This window comes from Taudactylus pleione, unplaced genomic scaffold (assembly GCF_031769625.1).
Source record: "Taudactylus pleione unplaced genomic scaffold, aTauple2 ptg000268l, whole genome shotgun sequence".
NCBI classification, from domain to species: Eukaryota; Metazoa; Chordata; class Amphibia; order Anura; family Myobatrachidae; genus Taudactylus; species Taudactylus pleione.
Window position 1 is genome coordinate 5,585,040 of NW_028284670.1, and position 26,211 is coordinate 5,611,250.

The 26,211-nt window shown below is 44.0% G+C and overlaps 1 protein-coding gene across 1 annotated transcript in view; it reads left to right on the forward strand.

The window, feature by feature from the left end:
- The first annotated feature begins 460 nt into the window (after nt 1-460).
- Nucleotides 461-26,211, forward strand: part of LOC148513919 (olfactory receptor 8I2-like) — a 30,571-nt gene continuing 4,820 nt past the window's right edge. The window contains exon 1 of the mRNA XM_088481335.1: nt 461-1,381. Coding sequence (XP_088337461.1) covers nt 461-1,381 — 921 coding nt within the window. The remainder of the gene's footprint in view (nt 1,382-26,211) is intronic.

Here is a 26,211-nt window from a genome sequence, read left to right on the forward strand (position 1 = left end):
CCACTGACATCACTTGTGATGTCAGTGGGGCCGGCCCCAGATGGTAGGCGTTCCCATGGGAACACCTCCGTCTGGCCAGACATGCCCCCGGCCCACCCACCAAAGGGGGCGTGCTGTCACTCAACATCGACAGCACGCCCCCTTTGTAGTGAGACCTGGAGCGACGGCTTCCCCATTGTTATCCGGGTCTCGTGCATGCGCACGACCATCGACCCGCTTGCGAGCAAATAGCGCTCGCGAGCGGGTCTTAAACAGGCCCTCTGTGCCTGCATGCGGATGACAGTGCATCCATGTAATATATCCTAAAGCCACATTGCGAACTTCATCAGAAATATCACACTACGATCTACATTTTAAATGCAGATTGTAGTAAATAGGGTCGCCTCTATTACCAACTTACTGTACATTTATTCTTTCATATTTTCTTTCACCATTACTTACAGAGAAATTATCAGACGTCATGAACAATACACAGGTGAGAGTGTTTGTGTTCTCTGGACTCACCGACAACAGGAAACTTGCACCGTTCCTCTTCATAGTCTTCTTACATGTTTATATAGTGACTGTATTGGGAAACATTGGCATGATGGCTGTTGTCCATATGAGCTCCAACCTCCACACTCCCATGTACTTCTTCCTGAGCTACCTCTCTCTGGTAGATGTTTTTTACTCCTCAGTTATAACTCCTAAAATGCTCTCCAACCTTATCTCCATGAGGAAGACCATCTCATTCATTGGGTGTGCCCTTCAGTTCTTCTTCTTTGCTGGTCTGGCCTGTACTGAGGTCTTGCTACTCTCAAGTATGTCCTATGACCGTTATGCTGCCATCTGCCACCCTCTCCATTATGTCTCTATAATGACCAAGAAGAAATGTTGGCATCTAGTTGCCCTGTCTTTCTCCATTGGCTTCTTGCAGTCATCAGCACAGACCAGCTGTATTTTCAGTCTCAGATTCTGCGGCTCACACATTATAAACCACTTCTACTGTGACGTCCCTCCCCTGCTCCAGCTGTCCTGCTCTGACACTCTCTCCTGTGACATTGTAACCCTCTTCCTAATAGTTTCTTGTAGCCTAGGTTCATTGGCAACCATCCTGATCTCATACATGTTCATCCTTTCTTCCATCCTACGGCTGAAGTCTGCTGAGGGCAGGCAGAAAGCATTCAGTACATGTTCTTCACATCTCACGTGTGCCACCATCTATTACGTGTCAGTCTTCTTTGCTTACCTGCACTCTCCATCCCACGTCTTTGAGAAACAAGTCAAGATCGCTTCCGTCTTCTACTCAGTGGTGACACCAATGCTGAACCCACTGATTTACAGCCTGAGGAACCAAGAGGTGAAAAGGGTCATCATGCGAGCAGCTCACACTCTTACTGATGTAGATAGAATTCTATCATTTATTAGGGTTAGAACATGCTAAACAGCCAGAAAGCCTATTTGCAGCCTATTTAAAACCTAGGTCTTGACTCAGAGGTTGCACACAAACAGACGATGTCGTACAGTAAGTCTGCACATGTGTTTGAGTCACACGGCGCATGCGTTCCGATTATTACTACTCTGAGATGCGGTAGAAATTGGCATGCAGGGTTTGTGGATTTTAGCGGCTTTAGTATAAGACGCAAACCCAACTGTGTACGACAGATTCAGGCCACTAATGTGGGATAAATAAATGTTAAAGTCACAGATGAGAACGTATAACCCAGGAAATGATAACGGCTGAGTACGGAGAGTATGGCAGTAGAGTTTGGGGCTTCATATTCTGCCACTATTTCTCCACATTCATTTTCTGCATCTTATCACTGGGGTCATCAGCTTCGATCAGTATAAATCCCCTCACAAAAATGTTATTGTTATTATTAATAAGTCAACACAATTATAGATAAAATGATAGAGGGGGAGCTAAAAAGTGTTCTATTTAATTTTCACTTGATAAAATTGGAAGTTGCAGTAAAGTTTATAGGTAATAACAGCATGAGTATGTACTGTATTTCAGCCACTAAGCATCAGAATCATTAAAAGCAATTATCTGTATTTGTATTAGCAAATGGAAGGTGCGAAGATGAAAGCAATATAGTTGGAGGTTAGATTCATACATAGAACTATTGATATTTACTAACAAGCACTTTCATATGAACTGAATATTTTGTCTGTCCTAATGGTCTGTTGCTCCATATAGTGAAGCTGCTCACAGGGCAGTTTGTGTGTTTATCCCAAGACAAAGGTAAACATTTACCATGGTAAACCGTCTTTTGAATTGTGACACAAACTATACCCAGGGCTGTAGAGAGCCTTGCCGGGCCCCTGTAATTTCAGGGGCATGGCCTGATGTAAGTAGACACGGCCACGCCTCTTGTATTTGCTGTGCCTCTCAGCCAGGAGCCAATCCAGAAAGGGGGGCATGATCAGTGTGATTGCACCCTCCCACACTGCCAGAGGAGACTGCTACAGATCAGCAGCAGTAGCCTCCTTGGTTCCACCGCATCCAGGAACACAGCAGGGTGTGTTGGGCTGGGGAAAAACAGGCTAATGCTGATGACAGGTAAGGGAGAGAAGGGTCCTTCCGTCTGGGTAATAATAGTATCGGCTCAGCCCCTTTCAACGCCCCTGGGTATACCGAGAAAATTACACCCTATTACTATATTTAACAATATACGAATGTTTTACTTTTAGCATACAAAGTTGCAGTTAGAGATGTTTAATCTCCCAGGTGCACAAGTAATGCTTTATCCTGATCTGGACCCCTATCCTCATATTAACTGTGTACAGGTGTAGCAATGTCACACTGCCACTGATGTAACACGCCACTCTGCTTTATACAGATTGTAGCATGCTGTCAAGCTTTTCAAAAGTGCTAAATCTCAATTAAACATATGGGCTGTTAACAAACTATGGGAATCTACAGTTTGGGGTACACAGCCTTCATGGGGGAACCCTGAAAAAAAAATTTACTCTACAGTTCAAGAGTGCAGAAAAAAAAGCAGCGCTAAGAACTCATTACGTACATTAATAAAGTTGTAAATAACCGCTAATAGAAGCCGGCATTATCAAACATATACATTTTTCAATTTTAATAATTTGACAACATATAACACATCAATTTATATGTCTAAATGTTATTTATATACAGAAAACTCACTAACATGATTAGACACACTAAATCACATGACCGTGCATTATTTCCCAATGACCGTACACCTCCCAGCATCCCGCATATCTAATCTACTTCCTACTGTCACTCCACAAGAGTAAACAATAACATCACTCACAGAGGCACTACTCAGAGAAAAGCAGCATACAGATGTGTCCTGCTATATCTTTGCCGCCGATATGGCAAACATGTGCACGAATGGCGGCAGGGACTTGAAACACGCGCATACTATAGGTACGAGGAACATTCTCAGACAGCATAGGGTTTCTCAGAGACAGATGTGAGATGCCAAAAGTGGGTGCCTCTGTGCATAAAATGGCAGTTGAGCAATTAGCATATTTTTGCTAGTCTGCACAGGATCGCAGCTGTGATGGACATTGGACCTCATTCAGACCCACTCGCAAGTGCTGAGCACTCGCAAGTGGGTCAATGCTTAGGCACTGTAAAATTCTTTCGCTCCGGAGCTCACTACAAAAGGGGTGGCTGTCGATGTTGATTGTGGGCGGCCACACTGACATCAGCAGTGATGTCAGTGGGGAGCTTCCTGCTTGATCAGAGCAGGAAGCTCCCTGGGGCTTGCGGTTGCCGAGACCCAACCTTAGGGTCTCGTCGCAAGTCCCGATGGTCACGATGATCTTGACCATCGTGGCCATCAACCTGGTCAGTCGCTAAAGCTGTGGGTGGTAACCCACAGCTTAGCCTTGCGACCAGGAGGCCGCACTTCAAAATACAAGCGGCTGCCCACATTCAGACCAAGCGCTCGCATTTTGTGAGTGCTTCTGAATGAGGGCCATTGTGTATACCTAAGAATCAGGACCTGTAAAAAGTCAGCTTCACACTACACATATGCTGAGAACTTAGCCTGCTTACCTTTGAGAGACAATAAACAATACCTCCAATAGATACCACCAAAATATACTGTGGTGTGGCCACTGACATAGATTGGCCAGGATGCAGGCTCTGTAGCCAATGGTGGAAATGAAGATCTTTACAAAAATCTCGATAAGAGATATGAAAGGAGGCCTGAATTTGAGGAAAAGGGTGGAGAGCCCCACTAAATGTTACAGGATCAAATTATATACCCCTACCAAAGTGAGACTGGGGAGGACAGAAACATATTCTCCGTACAGCAGAATTCACCAAGCGTTGGATTGTTCACCCACTAACGGGACTCTGAGACTAGTGTATCGATGTGGTGAGAGACAGGTGTCACTGTGTGCAAATATTTGTTATATGGAAACACTTTTTCCATACATCTAAACTGGACTTTTAGTAATTATCATATAATACTAATCCTAATAGTATCTGTTTTAGACAGTAATTATTTAGTCACCCATTATCATTGGATGATTATATTTTATACAGTTTATTTTTATAAAGGTACATATGTGATTTATATTTGTATTGATATATGTTATTTTAAATGTGTAAATGTTATTCCATGTACTGATATACTTTTTTTTATAAAGATTACTGATACTATTAATGATATTGCATTATTTAGAACCTCTTTACACTCCTGCCTATACCTTCTAATGTCCTGCCTATACCTTCTAATATCCTGCCTATAAACCTATTGACCTAGGATGATGCTATTATGCATACGCAGTCATACAGTAAATAAAGACTCCAGATCTAGAACCTGTGGTTCCAAAGCACAAAGTATTATTCAAGTAAAAGTACAGTCAGTTACATGCTATGATCTAAGTACAATTTAGCGCAAAGAAATTATACAGACCCAAGTACAGTTATACATACGCAGCGCTCTGGACCAGATGTAGGCATCAGCAAGAAACCCCCGTCAATCAGCATTCAGCAAGAAGACCCAGACTGGGGTCACAACACTCTTCATCATCATTTTAAACCATACATCACAATACCTTATTGCATAAGTACCGTACTTTGTATGCATAATACGATGGGCCGATCCAAGTGGCGCTTCCATTAGCAGCACATCATTGTCTAACATCTCTATTGTTTGCGTGGCTCCCGTTCTGAGACAACTTCTACGTTTTTCAATAAAGCTTTAAACTGGTGAAAGACAGTCAAGATACTTTCACTTACCTGTGGACGATTTAAACGGCAGCGCCCACACACCTGTGAAGATTTGAAGAAGGCAACTCCACACACCCAGATAAGATTTAAGAAGGCAACTTCCACACCTATGGAACATTTAAGTCGGCTACTTCCATGCACCTCTCTACAACAAAGGCAACATGTACACCTGCAAATGTGTATAGAACAGTAAGCTGCTTACTGGGCGGCTTGCACTTAGCCCTTAAAGGTCATATGGTACCTCTAACTTTAGGGAACAAGTTACCCCTACCAACAAATACTCACTTACACACTTTTTTCCTGCACAGAAAAATAGACGGTAACCCAGATATTGATAACAATTGAAAAAGAATGTAAACCTCCACGGCTTTGTTTAAACACGTGGCAGCACAACCGGAAGTACGTAAACGCTATTGTGCGACCAGTCGCATACACAATAATGCGACTACCACACAACCGTATGACAACCTTTAGCTGCGTACACAAAAGTGCGTCTTTACTGTGCGCAAAACTGCGTCTCAGCCGCGTGCTCAATACTGTGGCACCCCTTTAAACGTAAGGTTCTATCAACAAAGGAAAACAAACTTTTCCTCTCTTGTCCCTGGATTCTAGTCAGCGTCCCTGGCTCACACGAAAATGGGTAGCGATTTCTCAGCACCAAGCAGTTGCAGGTAAACACTGCATGTGGCCACTCCACCCTTTGGTGAGATATCGATAACCGTATGTGCCTTGTCAGTAGGTAAGTGACTTCACTACGAGCCCCCAACTAATGATACTGAATTAGAACCTCTATACACTCCTGCCTATACCTTCTAATGTCCTGCCTATACCTTCTAATATCCTGCCTAAAAACCTCTAAGGATGACGCTATTATGCGTACGCAGTCATACAGTAAATAAAGACTCCAGACCTAGAACCTGTGGTTCCAAAGCACAAAGTATTATTCAAGTAAAAGTACAGTCAGTTACACACTATGATCTAAGTACAATTTAGCGCAAATAAATTATACAGACCCAAGTACAGTTATACATACGCAGCGCTCTGGACCAGATGTAGGCATCAGCAAGAAACCCCCGTCAATCAGCATTCAGCAAGAAGACCCAGACTGGGGTCACAACACACACATTTATACCCTCACAGAAACAGACAACAGAGAAGTTTGTTGCTAATACCATTGGTCCTAAAGGAGAGGGCATATGTTACAAGGCATCTAACAGGTTGGTTCAAATAGACACAGTCCAGCCTCTAACAACTGGTGGCCTCTGGTTTCCCGCCTCATGCAAATCCTAACAGTTGGTCATATAATGTACATTTTGTTGCTTGAAGTCTCTGCGGTCCATAAATTGAGAATGCATGTTGCGATCTCCACACCAATGATACCGGAATACTGTTGAAAGAGTACGCATCAGTACAATACCAAACATGGCTTACTTATCATGTATAAAACCTCAGTTACCAAATAATCTTTATTTCACAGCAATTATAATAAATGAACATACTTGAATCTTATACCTTAAAGCTTATGAAACCTTTTATGTGAATATGTAATGTGTAAATATTTGGGGTTTGATATAAAGACGCTAGTTAACTTGGGGCCGATGCGTGCGCATGAAGCTAATATTCAGTGTTTTCATACATGATCTTATGCATTCGCTAATGTGCGACTAGTTAACAGCGCAATTGTGCGTATTTATGTGTGAATGGGAAATGGTGAAAGATGCAGTTGCATGATACTAATAGTAATATCGCCATATGTACTTAAGTGTGAGTTTATCTAAAATGGCGCTTGGGCGGCCATTCGCAAAATGGTGTATTGCGAGTTCATTTCCAAGATGGCGTCTTGCGGCCAGTCGCAAGATGGCGTTGCTGCGATTCAATTTTAAACTGATCTTGTCTCAGCCAATTATCCAGCTTCAACAGTCCACCCTTTGATAGCGAACAACATGCTATCACAATCTGATTTTAAAATTTAATTTAGGCTTACATTTGTATATTATTTAGTGTTATTATGGGATGGCACAAGGTGGTTCTTAATCCATCAATAATGTGTCTCTGAGTGGGGACATAAAACTACTATTATACGCACACCGCGGATCTTGAAAGATCATGTGAAAGGTGTGGGGATACACCAGTCCTATAAAGGTAATCTTGAAGGGGAATTGAGACTTTACATTATCTGAGGTGTTTTAAAAATAACATTTCAATAATACATTCTATGCATGTCTAAATATAATACATTAAATGATGGTATTTCCTAGTTCAGGGTTGTAATGCAGTTCTGTATTTACCTCAGTATTCATATTGTCATTACTGACCACCATCATAGTTTCGTTCTTTCGTTTTACTCTATTTTTACATTTTCCACACTTCAACACAATAGGAACACAACAGACACATATGCCAATTATTATGATGACAATCAGTATAACGATCAAGAATTTGCCTATGCTGGTGATCACTTCCTGGACCCATTCCCCTAGACCTGAGAACCATTTCACTGGGTTCAGCCATGAGACCCATCCTTCTATCTTCTCCCCTACTTCAGCCACTGAAGCATTATGGTTCTTACGAAATTCCCATTTTAGCTACAGAATTTCATCCATCTTCCAGTCTATAACCTCCTTGGGGTCGCTGGTATGATTGGTGACATAGGTGCAACATTTTACTCCAAATTGGGTAGCCAAAGTTACGCAGTACCCTCCAGTAACAGCAGTTAAATAATTTAACACTAGCCTGTGTTGCACCAGTTCTTTCTTGTAAGTTTGCAATTCTCTCCCTGTATACCTGAATGTGTCATTGTACATCTCGGTGATATTATCTATCAATTTAGCAAGTTCCTGAATGTATCTAAAATTTAGTGTACTCCGAGCGATCCTGGTGGGATCCAGTGCGACTAAAACTTGAAAGCCAGTTGTCTCACTAATTAACTGAGTGGCTTTATGCACGTCACCAGCTATCATATTTCGTTTGCCTCTGTGTTCATATTGCGTGTGAAGATATGGTGATGGTGTGTTTTTATGTATACCAAGCATTTCAACATGTGTGAGGGTCATAACTTCTGGGACTACTCTTCCCAGGTAACACAAACCTTCGGAACTTGGGGAGAGCCACTTATACGGTTTTCTTCCACATATAAAATAGACATTATCAGGGAGAACATAAGGAATGGTATGCATCATTATCATTAAACACATTTCCATTGCAAACAATCCTATTTCTGGGTCTTCCATCTGGTACATGCAAGTCTCTGGTTGTATTATTTTAGCACAATAACCATCTGGCACCTTGCCAATAATTTATTTGGTGGAACTCAATGTATACCGGTACCTAACATGTCTCCCACTAGATTTAATTGAGCAAAACAGATCATGGTTTATGGACTCATCAGCTCTTTGTGAGAAGGTCATCGTCTGATTATTCCCTGTCACTTCCCAACTCCCGGGTTTATTGGGGTTGGTTATGTTTAAACACAAAAGTGATCATTCTACTTGGAATTGATAGAGTTTGAAATGAGGTGGTTTGGATGAGAGGAATTTTCCATCCAATGTTTTCCCTTTTTGCAATTCTAAAATTTCCATGATATTCAGCGGAAATGGCAACAACCCTACATTATGCTGTTCCTGTGGCACATGTGAACTCACCCAGCAATCAGTTTGTTTTTACACTTTGCCTACCATGCTATGATAATCCTCTAGAGGATACCCACCCCAGTACGGGTTATATTTAGGTTGGCACCATTGGATACAGTTCTCATCAACTAGGGACCCACAAAGCTCACAAATACAAGAATCTTCAGACAACAAACTTCCACACCATCCCCGAGTATCTGGAATAACAGCTCTCTTAACAATAACAGTACTAAGATTGGTCAGACACTCCCCTGATTGGCATTGCACTCCTCCTGACTCCACTCCATCAGCACTGCAATCAACTCCCATCTCCTCAGTCGGTCCCATATCACCAAACCGACCAGAATGGTGAAAACTCTAAAAGAGAATATGAAAATGAACACAGCAGGCCCATCCATTGCCACAACAAGACCTGCAAATTTATTTTAGTTCAGGTATCTCACAACGACCTATTCAATCCTCCCAGAACAAGCTCGCGAGCGACAGGTCCATGCTATCAGTCTTGTCTCCGACTTGTTTCTCCACCGTTTGATTGACCTTTTTGCAGTGAGTGGAATGGACCCAGGTATCTCTATCAGCCACCTTCAAAGATGTAGTACTTGTCAGCAGCACCTGGTACGGACCTTCCCACCGATCAGTCAAACAACCTGAATGCAAGAAATTTCTGATCATAACATATTCTCCTGGTTCAACATCATGACAGTTAGTTTCAGGCATATCATTGGACAACAATTTCAGTTTCTGCTGCTGTTGCTTTAAATGCTTACTCATTGATATAACATTGATACTGTTACCTCGTTGTTACCGTTCAAGTCTTTCTGTGGACTTATAATCAAATGAGGTTGTCTACCAAACAGTATTTCAAATGGGGACAGATTTAGAGGGGGTCTAGGAGTGGTCCTTATGCTATGTAGGACCAAAGGTAACGCTTCTGGCCATCCTAGTCCAGTCTCTGCCATGATTTTACTTAACTTATTTTTAATAGTCCCGTTCATCCTTTCTACCTTGTCACTGGCTTGCGGTCGGTAGGGGGTGTGAAGTTGGCTATTAATACCCATCAGCTTACACATATTTTGAAAAACATCACCTGTGAAATGAGTACCCCTGTCACTCTCAATGATTTTAGGGATACCGTACCTGCATACAAATTCCTGAACTATTTTCTTGGCAGTAAACGCAGCAGTATTAGTGGCCGCTGGGTAAGCCTCAACCCAATTAGAAAATACATCAGTGCACACTAATATATACTTAAGATTCCTGCAGGGTGGTAATTGGATTAAATCAATTTGTATCACCTGGAAAGGTCCATCAGTCGGTGGAATGTGGGACGGTTCAGTAGGGATCGATTTCCCTATGTTCTTCTTCAAGCAGGTCAGACAGGACATTGCTATCTTTTCTGCTTGTGAAGAAAAACCTGGTGCGCACCAGTATGCTCTCACCAACTTGCACATACCTTGCTTTCCCAGATGAGTCATACCATGTGCTGCCTCAGCCAGGCTGGGGTAATATGCCTTGGAAGCTACTGGCTTACCTTGTCCATCCCTCCAGAGCCCGGAGGACTCTTGCCCACATCCCTTGGACTTCCAGATGGACTTTTCCTGAAATGAACACAAATTTTGCATCTCAATTAATTTCAGCATTTGTATTGTTTGGAAAGACATATTTTTTTCTGTTGGAGAAAACATTTTTAACCCTGCTGCCCATTTTGCAGCTTCATCGGCTCTGTTGTTGCCCAGTGACACCGGGTCATCCTCACATGTATGGGCTTTACGCTTGATTACTGCCACCGCTTTGGGCAGTTGAATTGCTTCTAAAAGATGTTTTATGTGTCGGGAATGTGCAACTGGTGTGCCTGCTGCTGTCATAAAATTTCTCAGACGCCATAGAGCCCCGAAATCGTGCACCACCCCAAATGCATACCTCGAGTCAGTGTAAATGTTAGCAGACTTGTCTGCTGCCAGTTCACACGCTCTAGTTAGTGCTACTAACTCTGCCACCTGGACTAAGTGAGGAGGACCAAGAGGTTTAGCTTCTATGATGTCTGTGTCATTTACAACAGCATAACCTGTACATAATTCACCTGTGTCTGTTTGTCTATGACAACTCCCATCTGTGTAAAAAGTCACATCTACATTCTCTAAAGGTGTGTCATGTATGTCAGGTCTAGCAGTAAAGGTCTGATTCAGATATTCCATAAAATCGTGTGCATCATTATGTCCGCTGAACTCACATCCCGCCAGCAACTCGTCTCCTTCCACCCTTTGTACATCATGTTGTACATATGGTAAATACGTTGCTGGATTCAGCGTGCTGCAACGTTTAACAATGATGTTTGCAGGTGCGATTAGAGCTAGTTCCCATTTGGTAAACCTAGCCGAAGAGATGTGTTTGGTTTGAGCAGAGTTCAGCAGAGCAGATACAGCGTGGGGAGTGTAGACAATCACATCATGACCCAATACTACGTCCTCACTTTTACTCACCAATAGAGCTATAGCTGCTACACTTCTCAAACAGGTGGGGAGTGATCTCGCCACAGTGTCCAATTGGGCACTGTAGTATGCTACGGGCCTACTGGCATCACCATATTTTTGTGTGAGGACACCTGCAGCACAACCATCAGCTTCCGTACAATACAAATCAAAAGGTTTTTTATAATCAGGTATTCCCAATGCAGGTGCTTTTGTCAGACTATCCTTAAGATTAAGGAAAGCCTGCTCAGATTCCCCTGTGTGTATGACACAATTGGGCTTTGAGGAAGAGACTAAGGACCTCATTCAGAGTTGGTCGTAGTGACCGCACGGTCGTACGCAACCAATGTTTGCTAAACTGCGCATGCGTAAAGTTTGCAATGCACATGTGCAAACTAGCTCTTATGATCAGAAATTTCTCTCTCCTTGAACACAGCCAGGTCGGTAGTTTGAGTGACAGAATGAGGCGTTTGTGGGTGGTAACAGGGGAAGGTGCTTGAAAACGGGGAGTGGAGTTCCGAATGCAGGCGTGCCTAATTATGCAAACAGCGTTTTATGGGAGTGCATAATTAACAAAGTAGTGTCATAGCACACGTGACATGGGAGGTTTTTACACTGACATGATCGTAGTGCTTAAGAGAGGGTATGGTCAACCTTAAGCTCTACGACCAGTTTCGATGGTTCCCGATGGTCTCGATTAATTCTTATATGCCCGGAGATGATGTGTAATGTGTACGAGAAGGGGGCGTATTTTTTTGTCTTCCGGCCGCATCCTCCCCTTGGTCGGCAAGCTGCCAATCCGATCTTAAGGATGCAACTTGCGAGTGCATCATTTGCATATCCAGCCCCTTTTCCCATACGACCATGGGGCCAACTCTGAATGAGGTCCTAAGTCCTGTAAAGGCAAGGCCAAAATAGAAAAACCTGGGATCCACATTCTACAGTATCCACACATTCCCAAGAAGGTACGAATTTGCTGTTGATTCTGCGGCAGTGTCATGTTCTGTATGGCCTGGATTCTATCATTTGTGAGATGTCTTAACCCCTGGGTTAGGCAGTGTCCCAAATATTTTACTCTGGATTGGCACGGCTGTACTTTGTCCTTAGCCACCTTGTGTCCTGTATGCGAGAGATGAAGCAACAAAAGTTTAGTATCATTCAAACATGACATAAATGAATCAGAACATAGCAATAAATCGTCCACATATTGAATTAGAACAGATCCATTGGCAGGTTGAAAAGATTGTAAACAGTCGTGCAATGCCTGGGAAGGAAAAGATACTGGGGTTGTCTTTGAAACCTTGGGGCAACCGTGCCCATGTATATTGTACACCTCTGTATGTAAATGCGAATAGATACTGACAGTCAGGGTGGAGAGGCACAGAGAAGAAATCAGAACAGAGGTCAATGACAGTGAAATGGGTTGCATTTTTTGGGATCTACATCAGGATGACAGCTGGATTTGGCACTACAGGGAATTGGCTCTCTACTACCTTATTAACACCTCTAAGGTCTTGTACCAGCCTATAACCCCTCCCACCACTCTTTTTCACCGGAAAGATGGGACTGTTGGCTACACTAGCTGTACAGACTAAAATTCCCTGTTGCAATAATCGCTCTATTATTGGAAAAACCCCTAATTCTACCTCCTGTTTTAGTGGGTACTGGGGAATTTTTGGAGCCTGCCTACCACTTTTTAAATTTACCATTATGGGGCTTACGTTTGCCATCAATCCAGTGTCCTGTCCATCCTTAGTCCAAAGGGAATCTGGAATCTGGGACATTTCATCTACCTGAGATGGATTTTCATTTAAACTGGTAGGGTGATACATTATCCTTTGGGGAGTGTCCAACATATCCCGCACCTCGTGCGCACTCTCTCTGGGATATCTAAAAATACACCATCAGGGGTGCAATATATGACACATCCCATCTTACATAACAGATCTCTACCCAGCAGGTTAGTAGGAGCCGCAGCAGCCAGAAGGAAAGAATGTCTGGTATGCAACAGCCCAATAGTAACCTCTGTGGACTTTGTTAAAGGATAATGTTCCACTTTACCTGTTACACCCATTGTTGGTACTGTTTCGTTGGTCACCTGTAAATTATCAGGAGATTTTAGCACTGACCTGGTCGCCCCTGTGTCTACAAGAAAAGGATATTCAGTACCAGCTACATCAACCATCATGACCAGTTCTTCCCTAGTACTTCCCATGAACCTGACTATCTGTAGACTACAGGTATGACCTGACCCCTAGCGTTGGCTACCATTCTCCAATAGAGCATTAACGGCCATGATTGGAGCTGGTGCCTGCTGGACATTTGCTGGTCTCTGTGCATATCCCTTATGGGGATATCCAGGTACTCTCTGGTTTGGGGGTCCTACCCTTTTTACTCTGCAGGTTCTACTTAAATGTCCTGGCTGGTTACAATTAAAACATGTTCGTGGATCGAATGAAGACACGGGTTGTTGTGAGGTTTGAGCAGGGGGAAAAAGTTGTGGATATGTGTAGGGATATGGAGGATAAGGGTATTGTGGGGGATATGAAGTTTGTGAGTAGTATGGGACCTGTGGTTGTAGAATAGAGCTGTGTTTGCTGTTGCGTGGGGTTAGCTAGGATATATAACTGTTCAGGTGTAAGTGTGTGTGTAGATGCAAGTGTGTCTGATGTTACCGTCATTCCTTCCAGAGCTTCAATACTGACAGCCATTCGTTTTTCGCTCTGGGGCTCTCTCTTCTTTGAGATGTTCTTATCATGTTCTATGGCAGATTCTATGAGTGTATCTATTGTGACACTCCTCCAGCCAGGTTGTGAGGTCTGAACCCGGGTCTTTAAGTTCTCTTTAAGACCGTCCATGAGTACCGTGACTATCATTCCCCTGTGGTGAGTGCTATCTTTAATATTTTCTATCCCAGTGTACTGGGTGATAGCCTGCAGAGCTCGGTCGCAATAATCTGCTGCAGATTCACTCTCCTTTTGCATATTGGTGAAAATTTTGTTCCAGTTAACTACTACCGGAAAATATATACCCAATTGAGTTACAATGTGGGAAATGTTACCTTTGTGTACTTGGTCAGTTAAGGGAACATCACCATCCAATACACAATCTGTGATAAATTTTGTCACGTCGGTATTGCATGGTAGACAGGCCCTTAACACCACATGCCAATCTTTATTAGTTGGCTCATGAGAACTACCCAAATTCCTCAAAAATCTTTGACATTTGGCTAGTTCTTTTTTAGGATTGGGGAAATCATTTATGATGGAATTTAGTTCTGCTCTTGTCCAAGGACAATGCATTACCACTTCCCTCGTGGGCACTACACCATTCGCATCTGCATTTCCATTAGGAACAGTTATTGTCCGAATGGGATGCAGACCGGCAGCGCTGCTACCTTTGACCTTGTTACCTGGCTGGAGGTTTAATTGGCTGCTGCTATGTATGGTATTAACAATTTCCTCTATGGGTGCAGAGGGGGCTATCACATCCCTTACTGTTACCGATGGAGTTGGCGGCACCACTCGTGATTGTTGTGGTGCAGTATCTATCATCTGCACAGCATGGGAAATGGCAGACATTACAATAGGCTCATCATCCACATCATAAACATTTTCTTTATGGTTGCTTAAGAGAGGGTACAAATTGCTTGTTACATTTTTATGTGTATTTTTGATAACTGTACTTGCACCTCCATGCACATAAGGTGGGGGTGGTGCTTGTGAACCGCTGGCAATACCTTCCACAATGCTATGTTGCCGCACGTGTGCACCATTTTGCGGCTCATCCATATTGCAATTTAGCATCACGGATGTATTCTCTGGCAATGCGCTCACAACGCTAGTTTGCGTCGCTTGCGCATTTTTAAGCCACGCATCCCCTTCATGCTGCCACAACTTTAAACATTCATAATATTTTACCTTTTTCTCTCTAGAGCACATCAGACTGATGTGATCCCGGAAATTATCTAATATATCTTTATCAAAACTACAAATTCTGGGAAACGGTCTAACACTCTTCATCATCATTTTAAACCATACATCACAATACCTTATTGCATAAGTACCGTACTTTGTATGCATAATACGATGGGCTGATCCAAGCGGCGCTTCCATTAGCAGCACATCATTGTCTAACATCTCTATTGTTTGCGTGGCTCCCGTTCTGAGACAACTTCTAAGTTTTTCAATAAAGCTTTAAACTGGTGAAAGACAGTCAAGATATTTTCACTTACCTGTGGACAATTTAAGCGGCAGCACCCACACACCTGTGAAGATTTGAAGAATGCAACTCCACACACCCAGATAAGATTTAAGAAGGCAACTTCCACGCACCTCTCTACAACAAAGGCAACATGTACACCTGCAAATGTGTATAGAATGGTAAGCTGCTTACTGAGCGGCTAGCACTTAGCCCTTAAAGGTCATATGGTACCTCTAACTTTAGGGAACAAGTTACCCCTACCAACAAATACTCACTTACACACATTTTTCCTGCGCAGAAAAATACACGTTAACCCAGATATTGATAACAATTGAAAAAGAATGTAAACCTCCACGGCTTTGTTTAAACACGTGGCAGCACAACCGGAAGTACGTATACGCTATTGTGCGACCAGTCGTATACACAATAATGCGACTACCACACAACCCTATGACAACCTTTAGCTGCGTACACAAAAGTGCATCTTTACTGTGCGCAAAACTGCGTCTCAGCCGCGTGCTCAATACTGTGGCACCCCTTTAAACGTAAGGTTCTATCAACAAAGGAAAACAAACTTTTTCCTCTCTTGTCCTTGGATTCTAGTCAGCGTCCCTGGCTCACACGAAAATGGGTAGCGATTTCTCAGCACCGAGCAGTTGCAGGTAAACCCTGCATATGGCCACTCCACCCTTTGGTGAGATATCGATAACCGTATGTGCCGTGTGAGTAGGTAAGTGACTTCACTATGAGCCCCCAACTAACGATACTGAATTAGAACCTCTATACACTCCTGCCTATACCTTCTAATGTCCTGCCTATACCTTCTAATATCCTGCCTATAAACCTCTAAGGATGACGCTATTATGTGTAAATAAAGTCTCCAGACCTAGAACCTGTGGTTCCAAAGCACAAAGTATTATTCAAGTAAAAGTACAGTCAGTTACACGCTATTATCTAAGTAAAATTTAGCGCAAAGAAATTATACAGACCCAAGTACAGTTATACATACACAGCGCTCTGGACCAGATATAAGCATCTGCAAGAAACCCCCATCAATCAGCATTCAGCAAGAAGACCCAGACTGGGGTCACAACACACACATTTATACCCTCACAGAAACAGACAACACAATAGAGAAGTTTGTTGCTAATACCATTGGTCCTAAAGGAGAGGGCATATTTTACAAGGCATCTAACAGGTTGGTTCAAATAGACACAGTCCAGCCTCTAACAACTGGTGGTCTCTGGTTTCCCGCCTCATGCAAATCCTAACAGTTGGTCATATAATGTACATTTTGTTGTTTGAAGTCTCTGCGGTCCATAAGTTGAGAATGCATGTTGCGATCTCCACACCAATGATACCGGAATACTGTTGAAAGAGTACGCATCAGTACAATACCAAACATGGCTTACTTATCATGTATAAAACCTTAGTTACCAAATAATCTTTATTTCACAGCAATTATAATAAATGAACATACTTGAATCTTATACCTTAAAGCTTATGAAACCTTTTATGTGAATATGTAATGTGTACGTATTTGGGGTTTGATATAAAGACGCTAGTTAACTTGGGGCAGATGCGTGCGCATGAAGCTAATATTCAGCGTTTTCATACAAGATCTTATGCATTCGCTAATGTGCGACTAGTTAACAGCGCAATTGTGCGTATTTATGTGTGAATGGCAAATAGTGAAAGATGCAGTCGCATGATGCTAATAGTAATATCGCCATATGTACTTAAGTGTGAGTTTATCTAAAATGGTACTTGGGCGGCCATTCGCAAAATGGCATCTTGCGATCTCATTTCCAAGATGGCATCTTGCGGCCAGTCGCAAGATGGCATTGCTGCGATTTAATTTTAAACTGATCTTGTCAATTATCCAGCTGCGACACTATCTAGGAGGTGTCTTGTATTTAACTGTAGAGAATAATAATTAGTGTTTCACTAGTGCATCACCATTTGTTTTGTTGTGTACCTTTCCAAATAGAAGGTTTCTTTTTTTCCAAGGCCCTTTCTCTACAACTAAGATATACTCAGTTACAGATCCAAATGAGCTCATCCAATGCCTTAAGGAGCTCAAGAGTGGCTAAATCATCTTTGATATCAGTGGAGGAACTAGAGAATGGTGGGACCAGGTGCAAGAATATGCTTTGGACCTCCCTATGCAGTGCCCCCAGTAGTGCCCCATATACAGTGCCCCCAGTAGTGGTCCTCCATTATGCAGTGCTCCCAGTAGTAGCCCCCCTATGCAGTGCCCCAGTAGTAGTCCCCCCTATGCATTGCCCCTAGGAGCAGTCCCCCCTATGCAGTGCCCCAAGCAGTAGTCCTCCCTATGCAGTGCCCCCAGTAGTAGCCCCCCTATGTAGTGCCCCAGTAGTAGTCCCCCCTATGCACTGCCCCCAGTAGTAATCCCCCTATGTATTACCCCCAGTAGTAATCCCCCTATGCATTGCCCCCAGTAGTAATCCCCCATATGCATTGCCCCCAGTAGTAGTTGCCCCTATGCAGTGCCCCCAGTAGTATTCACCCCTATGCAGTGCCCCCAGTAGTAATCCCCCATATGCATTGCCCCAGTAGTAGTCACCCCTATGCAGTGCCCCCAGTAGTAGTCGCCCCTATGCAGTGCCCCCAGGAGCAGTCCCTCCTACGTAGTGCCCCCAGTAGTAGTCCTCCCTATGCAGTGCCCCCAGTAGTAGCTCCCCTATGCAGTGCCCCAGTAGTAGTTCCCCCTATGCATTGCCCCCAGTAGTGATCCCCCTATGCATTGCCCCCAGTAGTAGTCGGCCCTATGCAGTGCCCCCCATAGTAGTCGCCCCTGTGTAGTGCCCCCCATAGTAGTCACCCCTATGCAGTGCCCCCAGTAGTAGCTCCCCTATGCAGTGCCCCAGTAGTAGTTCCCCCTATGCATTGCCCCCAGTAGTAATCCCCCATATGCATTGCCCCCAGTAGTAATCGCCCCTATGCAGTGCCCCAAGTAGTAGCCCTCTATGCATTGCCCCCAGTTGTAATCCCCCCTATGCATTGCCCCCAGTAGTCCCCCTTATACAGTGCCAGTTCCTGTGCCCCCTTACACACACAAAAAAAAATATAGCAGCCCAACCCCCAAATACAGTGTCCCAAGTAGCGGCCACCCCCTTATACAGTGTCCCCATCAACACCCCCCTATGCTGTGCCAGTTCATGTGCCCCCTTACACACACAAAAAACAAATAACACTACTTACCTGAATCCTCGCTCCTGCTGTGACCGCCGCTGTCCGCTCCTCCCGGAACGCTCTGCACTGTGGGATAGACATCATGACGTCTCTCCCATCACCCGCTGCAGGGTGGAGCCAGAAGGCGGAGCTCATGAGTGAGCTCCAATGGGCTCCCTCCATGGACGCAGCAGCCAATAAGAGTCTGTCTGACTTTCATTGGCTGCTATAACAAACACACAGCCACTGCTGGCAGCTGTATGTTTGTTACTGTGTAGTGCGGTCCGCTCTCACTGCGGTCTGCCCTACAGTTGTGGGGCCCAGGGGACACTAGCAGTAGGTGCAGCAGTGGCTATGGGCCCCTGCACCATAGCGGGCCCTGGTGCAAGCCACTGGATGCACTGCCGCTAGTTCCACCCCTGCTTGATATTATTGGTGAGGCTTTGCCAGAAAACAGACTTGAGAGCTTCTTTATTCCAGGATACCTCTGGTGCTACAGTCTGGAAATTTACAACATATGGTGGTGACCTTGGCATAGAAAAAGGATATCTGCACCAGTAAAGGTAGATGTAGAAAGGAACTCTTCAATTTCAAATAGAATAGTATAAGGCTTTTCTCATAGAGGCAAAGCTCAAGCTAATGTTGTCTTGTTAATTAGGAAACTACTGTGAAATGTATTGAACATTGGTTGAGAAAACGGGTCCAGGCATGCCTCCGTTCCACCACCAAAATCCACAGCAAGTCAATCATGCTGCAGCTTGGGGGATCATAGAGCGAGATCGCAGGACCTGTTTTGCACATGTGCAGATGGGTTCTGTGCATGCTCAATGTTCTGATATTCAGAAAATTGCGTTTAGCCCCACAATAGCCCCCGGACCTATGGACGGAAGTTGGGGAGGTCTGCAAAGTCTCCAAGTGAATTTGAAGGTCTTGTAGACATCATTTGCTGATGGTCAATTCCTGCTGTTTGACTAGTTCTGCTAATTTCTGGGCAAGATCCGCCCTTTGGGCCTGTTCCCTGCTTAGATACATGTGGTCAGAACAAACTGTCACATTTGGGTTTTTTCAGTTCTGAGTCAGGACCCGAGGACTGGGCTGATAAGTCATATTTGAATAGTGGTGGTATAATCAGAGGTCCACTCATGGGTGAGACCCATGTGGTAGATGCCTGGTGCCTTCAGAGAGGTCAGTGACACATGGAGAGCTCCCAGTCTGCCCCTGGAACCATCATAAATGATTTCCCCAATCCTAAAAAGCAACTAGCCAAATGTCAAAGATTTTTGAGGAATTTGGGTAGTTCTCATGAGCCAACTAATAAAGAATGGCGTGTGGTGTTAAGGGTCTGTCTACAACGCAATACCGACGTGACAAAATTTATCACGGATTGTGTATTGGATGGTGATGTTCCCTTAACAGACCAAGGCCCTCAATCAGAGCAGTACGTTCTGATCAGAGCGCACGCTCTGAATGAGGGCCGGGCTCCATTTTCATGTAGCGTCCTCCTGGACGCTTGTATAGCTGTGGGTCACCACCCACAGGCTATACGAGCGTGCATTGTGATGGTTGAGATGGTCGAGACCATCGCGACCATCGAATTTGTGAGCCGGAGCCTGCGGTTGAGGTTTTCAACCGCAAGCTCCGGAGTGATTTTGGCTCTATCAGAGCCAAAATCACTCCCACTGACATCACTAGTGATGTCAGTGGGCCGGCTTCTGACGGGAGGCGTTCCCATGGGAACGCCCCTGTCAGGGAGGCACGCCCACCAAAGGGGGCGTGCTGTCAATCAACATTGACAGCACGCCCCCTTTGATCGGACACAACGAGCGAAGGACTTTCCTTCGCTCATCGCGTCTGGCGCATGCGCACGACGGAGCTCCCTCCATCGTGCGCATGCTCAGTCCATAACATCGACCCACTTGCGAGCGGACAGCCGCTCGCGAGTGGGTCTGAATCAGGCCCCAAGTACACAAAGGTAACATTTCCCACATTGTAACTCAATTGGGTATATATTTTCCGGTAGTAGTTAACTGGAACAAAATTTTCACCATTAAGCAAAAGGAGAGTGAATCTGCAGAAGATTATTGTGACCGGGCTCTGCAGGCTATCACCCAGTACACTGGGATAGAAAATATTAAAGATAGCACTCACCACAGGGGAATGATAGTCACGGTACTCATGGACGGTCTTAAAGAGAACTTAAAGACCCGGGTTCAGACCTCACAACCTGGCTGGAGGAGTGTCACAATAGATACACTCATAGAATCTGCCATAGAACATGATAAGAACATCTCAAAGAAAAGAGTGACCCAGAGCGAAAAACTAATGGCTGTCAGTATTGAAGCTCTGGAAGGAATGACGGTAACATCAGACACACTTGCATCTACACACACACTTACACCTGAACAGTTATATGCCCTAACTAACCCCACGCAACAGCAAACACAGCTCTATTCTACAACCACAGGTCCCATACTACTCACAAACTTCATATCCCCCACAATACCCTTATCCTCCATATCCCTACCCATATCCACAACCTTTTCCCCCTGCTCAAACCTCACAACAACCCGTGTCTTCATTTGATCCACGAACATGTTTTAATTGTAACCAGCCAGGACATTTAAGTAGAACCTGCAGAGTAAAAAGGGTAGGACCCCCAAACCAGAGAGTACCTGGATATCCCCATAAGGGATATGCACAGAGACCAGCAAATGTCCAGCAGGCACCAGCTCCAATCGTGGCCATTAATGCTCTATTGGAGAATGGTAGCCAATGCTAGGGGTCAGGTCATACCTGTAGTCTACAGATAGTCAGGTTCACGGGAAGTACTAGGGAAGAACCGGTCATGATGGTTGATGTAGCTGGTACTGAATATCCTTTTCTTGTAGACACAGGGGTGACCAGGTCAGTGCTAAAATCTCCCGATAATTTACAGGTGACCAACAAGACAGTACCAACAATGGGTGTAACAGGTAAAGTGGAACATTATCCTTTAACAAAGTCCACAGAGGTTACTATTGGGCTGTTGCATACCAGACATTCTTTCCTTCTGGCTGCTGCGGCTCCTACTAACCTACTGGGGAGGAATTTGTTATGTAAGATGGCATGTGTCATATATTGCACCCCTGATGGTGTATTTTTAGATATCCCAGAGAGAGTTGCGCACGAGGTGCGGGATATGTTGGACACTCCCCAAAGGATAATTTATCACCCTACCAGTTTAAATGAAAATCCATCTCAGGTAGATGAAATGTTGTCCAGGTTCCAGATTCCAGATTCCATTTGGACTAAGGATGGACAGGACACTAGATTGATGGCAATCTCAATGTCTCACCCTGATTATAAGGATAGGGGGCCGGAATCAGTTTGAGAACTCAGTTAGTGAAGTAGCAAGTAATACATGTAATTGGTAGCCATCCTGGAATCTGCTAACAGATACTGCAAACCAATTACCAGAGCTGGGTCACTGGAGCTTTAACCATCTTTAGCAAAACTCATGGATGGATAGTGGATGCTTGCCTGCACTTTGGGATTGAATAAGACCCAGTACAAAGGTACAGAGTCTAATGTGCCAGCGGTATTCATCAGGGACCCCCACAAGCAGGTTTGGACTTAGCTGCATCCTATATGGAGGTAGCGGTCCTCTAACTTTGTTCCCTAGTAGAGGTATATGGGAAAGATTTCTGGACTGCACAACCTGACTATATATATGATGGGAGGTGCTACCTGATGAGACTAATTGCAGGCACAGAAACAGACAAATCTCAGGTGCACAACTCCAAATTATTAATAATATATATAAATGCAATCAAATTTTGCAATCAATAGAGGTTTCTAGCATAATCATGGCCAAGGTTATGAGCCTACCCACCATATCCAGGTAACCTCTTTCAGGTAGGTCCCTCACATACTAGGGTTGAAATACAGAGCGCAGGACCCCCCAAACTGGCCCAGCCAAGCTACCCCAGGGCACCACCATAGTAAGAAAAGTGCAGTGTAAAGAGATAGTTAGGAGCAGCTGCAGCTGCATATAAAGAATGAAAATAAAAAAGTGTAGTACATATATATTAAACACACAGGTGAAGGGTTAAAATGTGTTATAAAGGAAAATGTGTTGTAATGCGGTGCCCTGAGACAGATCAACCAATGCAGTCCAGGGGGACCCACGCCCCAAAAATGAACCAAAGTTGAACTACAGTATATAACTTGTAGGACTTACCTAGAATTGTGCCTAATACAGTGTGCATATACATTACCATACTCCATGCTTTTAAACCAATAAGGAAGGATGCTAGCCCAGAATGTGGGCGTCTCCTTTCCCTCAGAAGTGCAATAAAGCACATTAAATGGAGCATATGGGAAAGATTTCTGGACTGCACAACCTGACTATATATATAATGGGAGGTGCTACCTGATGAGACTAATTGCAGGCACAGAAACAGACAAATCTCAGGTGCACAACTCCAAATTATTAATAATATATATAAATGCAATAAAATTTTGCAGTCAATAGAGGTTTTTAGCATAATCATGGCCAAGTTTATGGGCCTACCCACCACATCCAGGTAACCTCTTTCAGGTAGGTCCCTAACATACTAGGGTTCAAATCCAGAGCACAGGACCCCCCAAAACTGGCCCAGCCAAGCTGCACCAAGGCACCACCATAGTAAGAAAAGTGCAGTGTAAAGAGATAGTTAGGAGCAGCTGCATATAAAGAATGAAAATAAAAAAGTGTAGTACATATATATTAAATACACAGTGAAGGGTTAAAATATGATATAAAGGAAAATGTGTTATAATGCGGTGCCCTGAGACAGATCAACCAATACAATCCAGGGGGACCCACGCCCCAAAAATGAACCAAAGTTGCACTGAAGTATATAACTTGTAGGACTTACCTAGAATTGTGCCTAATACAGTGTGCATATACATTGCCATACTCCATTCTTTTAAACCAATAAGGAAGGGTGCTAATCCAGAATGAGGGCATCTCCTTTCCCTCAGAAGTACAAAAAAGCACATTAAATTGAGTATATGGGAAAGATTTCTGGACTGCACAACCTGACTATATATATGATGGGAGGTGCTACCTGATGAGACTAAATGCAGGCACAGAAACAGACAAATCTCAGGTGCACAACTTCAAATTATTAATAATATATATAAATGCAATAACATTTTGCAATCAATAGAGGTTTTTAGCATAATTATGGCCAAGGTTATGGGCCTACCCACCATATCCAGGTAACCTCTTTCGGGTAGGTCCCTAACATACTAGGGTTCAAATCCAGAGCGCAGGACCCCCCAAAACTGGCCCAGCCAAGCTACCCCAGGGCACCACTATACCAAGAAAAGTGCAGTTTAAAGAGATAGTGTATATATAGTCAGGTTGTGCAGCCCAGAAATCTTTCCCATATACTCCATTTTATGTGCTTTATTGCACTTCTGAGGGAAAGGAGATGCCCTCAGTATGGATTAGCACCGTTCCTTATTGGTTTAAAAGCATGGACTCTGGTAATGAATATGCACACTTGTATTAGGCACATTTCTAGGTAAGTCCTACAAGATATATACTGTAGTGCAACTTTGGTTCATTTTTGGGGCGTGGGTCCCCCTGAATTGCATTGGTTGATCTGTTTCAGGGCACCGCATAATAGCACATTTTCCTTTATAACACATTTTAACCCTTCACTGTGTGTTTAGTATATATGTACTACACTTTTTTATTTTCATTCTTTAAATGGATCTGCAGCTGCTCATAACTATCTCTTTACACTGCACTTTTTTTACTATGGTGGTGCCCTGGGGCAGATTGGCAGGGCCAGTTTTGGGGGTCCTGCACTCTGGATTTGAAGCCTAGTATGTTAGGGACCTACCCTAAAGAGGTTACCTGGATATGGTGGGTAGGCCCATAACCTTGGCCATGATTATGCTAAAAACCTCTATTGATTGCAAAATTTGATTGCATTTATATATATTATTAATTATTTGGAGTTGTGCACCTGAGATTTGTCTGTTTCTGTCCCTAGTAGAGGTGCCAGTGTACACTGGAGTGTAGTGGGGTACGTCATAAACATAAAAGCTTAATCAACAAGCTGGGCCAGAACCAGATGGACAAACCAGTGCCAGCTGTCAGACAGAAACAAGTCATTAATGAAGCCAAGGTCAGGAATGCATCGTAATAATCATTAATAATGAGCACTGGAGCAAGGCGGAGAGCCTATACTCTGGCAAAGGAGAGGTGTCCAGGCTTCTCCTTATATAGTTACAGTTCAAATTTGCTGCCCACAGTGACGTCACTACTGGCACACCTGTCCCATTAAATTTGTCTCTGAGCGGTGCACTCAGCCCAATGGGAGCTGCGGCCTTGAGGAGGAGCTGCAGCCAGTAGCTGGTGACTTCAGCAGCACATGACAGGAATGCCCCATCCGTTGCCCAATGCCAACCAGCACTGCTGGAAATGGTAAATAAGCACTGGAATCTGGTGTGAAGTGTCACCCTCAAAGAGGAATCTAGGTCCAGTACTCAGTTTTCACTATCTACTGTTTGTCATGACCTGTGCTTTTTGCTTGCTTGCTGTCTGTCCTGACCTTTGGTTTGTTCCTGGTTGGCCTTGTGCATCCATCTGCCCTGGATCTTCTTTATCTATCTGTGATAGAGTGGGTCACTCCCACATTATGAGGAAAGGGTTAAACTTCCTGTAGCCAGGGAAGTACCACACCCTTACCTCAATTAAGACCAGCTAAAGCATAAAAAACTTGTAAGTTTAGTCAGTTAGTGGTAATGGGAGGGAGAGATTGCACCTTTAGCAGCTCTCTCTATGCTGGACAAACTACTGTGGATACTCTGTGGATGCTTGTTTGAAGTACTGACTCATGTAAGCTGACTTATTGTTCCTGAACTTTGTCTGCCTTGTGTAAGAAGCCATTATACTTGTTCTGCATTTTCAAGCCTGGAATAAAAACTTACTTGTTTGGAGCATCTCATTGGTCGTCTAAACCTATCTGCTACATTGTGGTGTCAGAAGTGGGATAAAGTGGGTCCTGTGCCAAGTATCCTAAAGAGACCACCATGGAAGCCATTTTGCAGCAAATGTTGGACTTCTTTATATAGCAGCAAGCAGTGGTAACTGCTCCAGTACTTCCCAAAATACAGGCCTCAGATGATGTGGAGGCCTGGTTGCTACCTTGCAAGCATGGTCCAAAGATTCCTGTGCCATAGAGATTGCCCCGCTGCTAACGGGGGAGGGCCAAACTGCATACACAGCCCTCTCCCTGGAAGATGCAAAAATATATGACTGAGTGAAGGCTGTCATAGCAGATCAGTTTGGCCTTTATCCAGGAGCGTACTGGTAGAAATTCAGGTCTGTGTCCTATGATCCTGATGGAAGGCCACGCACCCTGGCCCAGAAACTGGCTGACCTCGCAGGTAATGGCTGCAGCTGGACCTACATAACTTTGCCTGGCTGGTATAATTGGTCACTCTTGAACAGTTTGTTGCACTTCTCCCT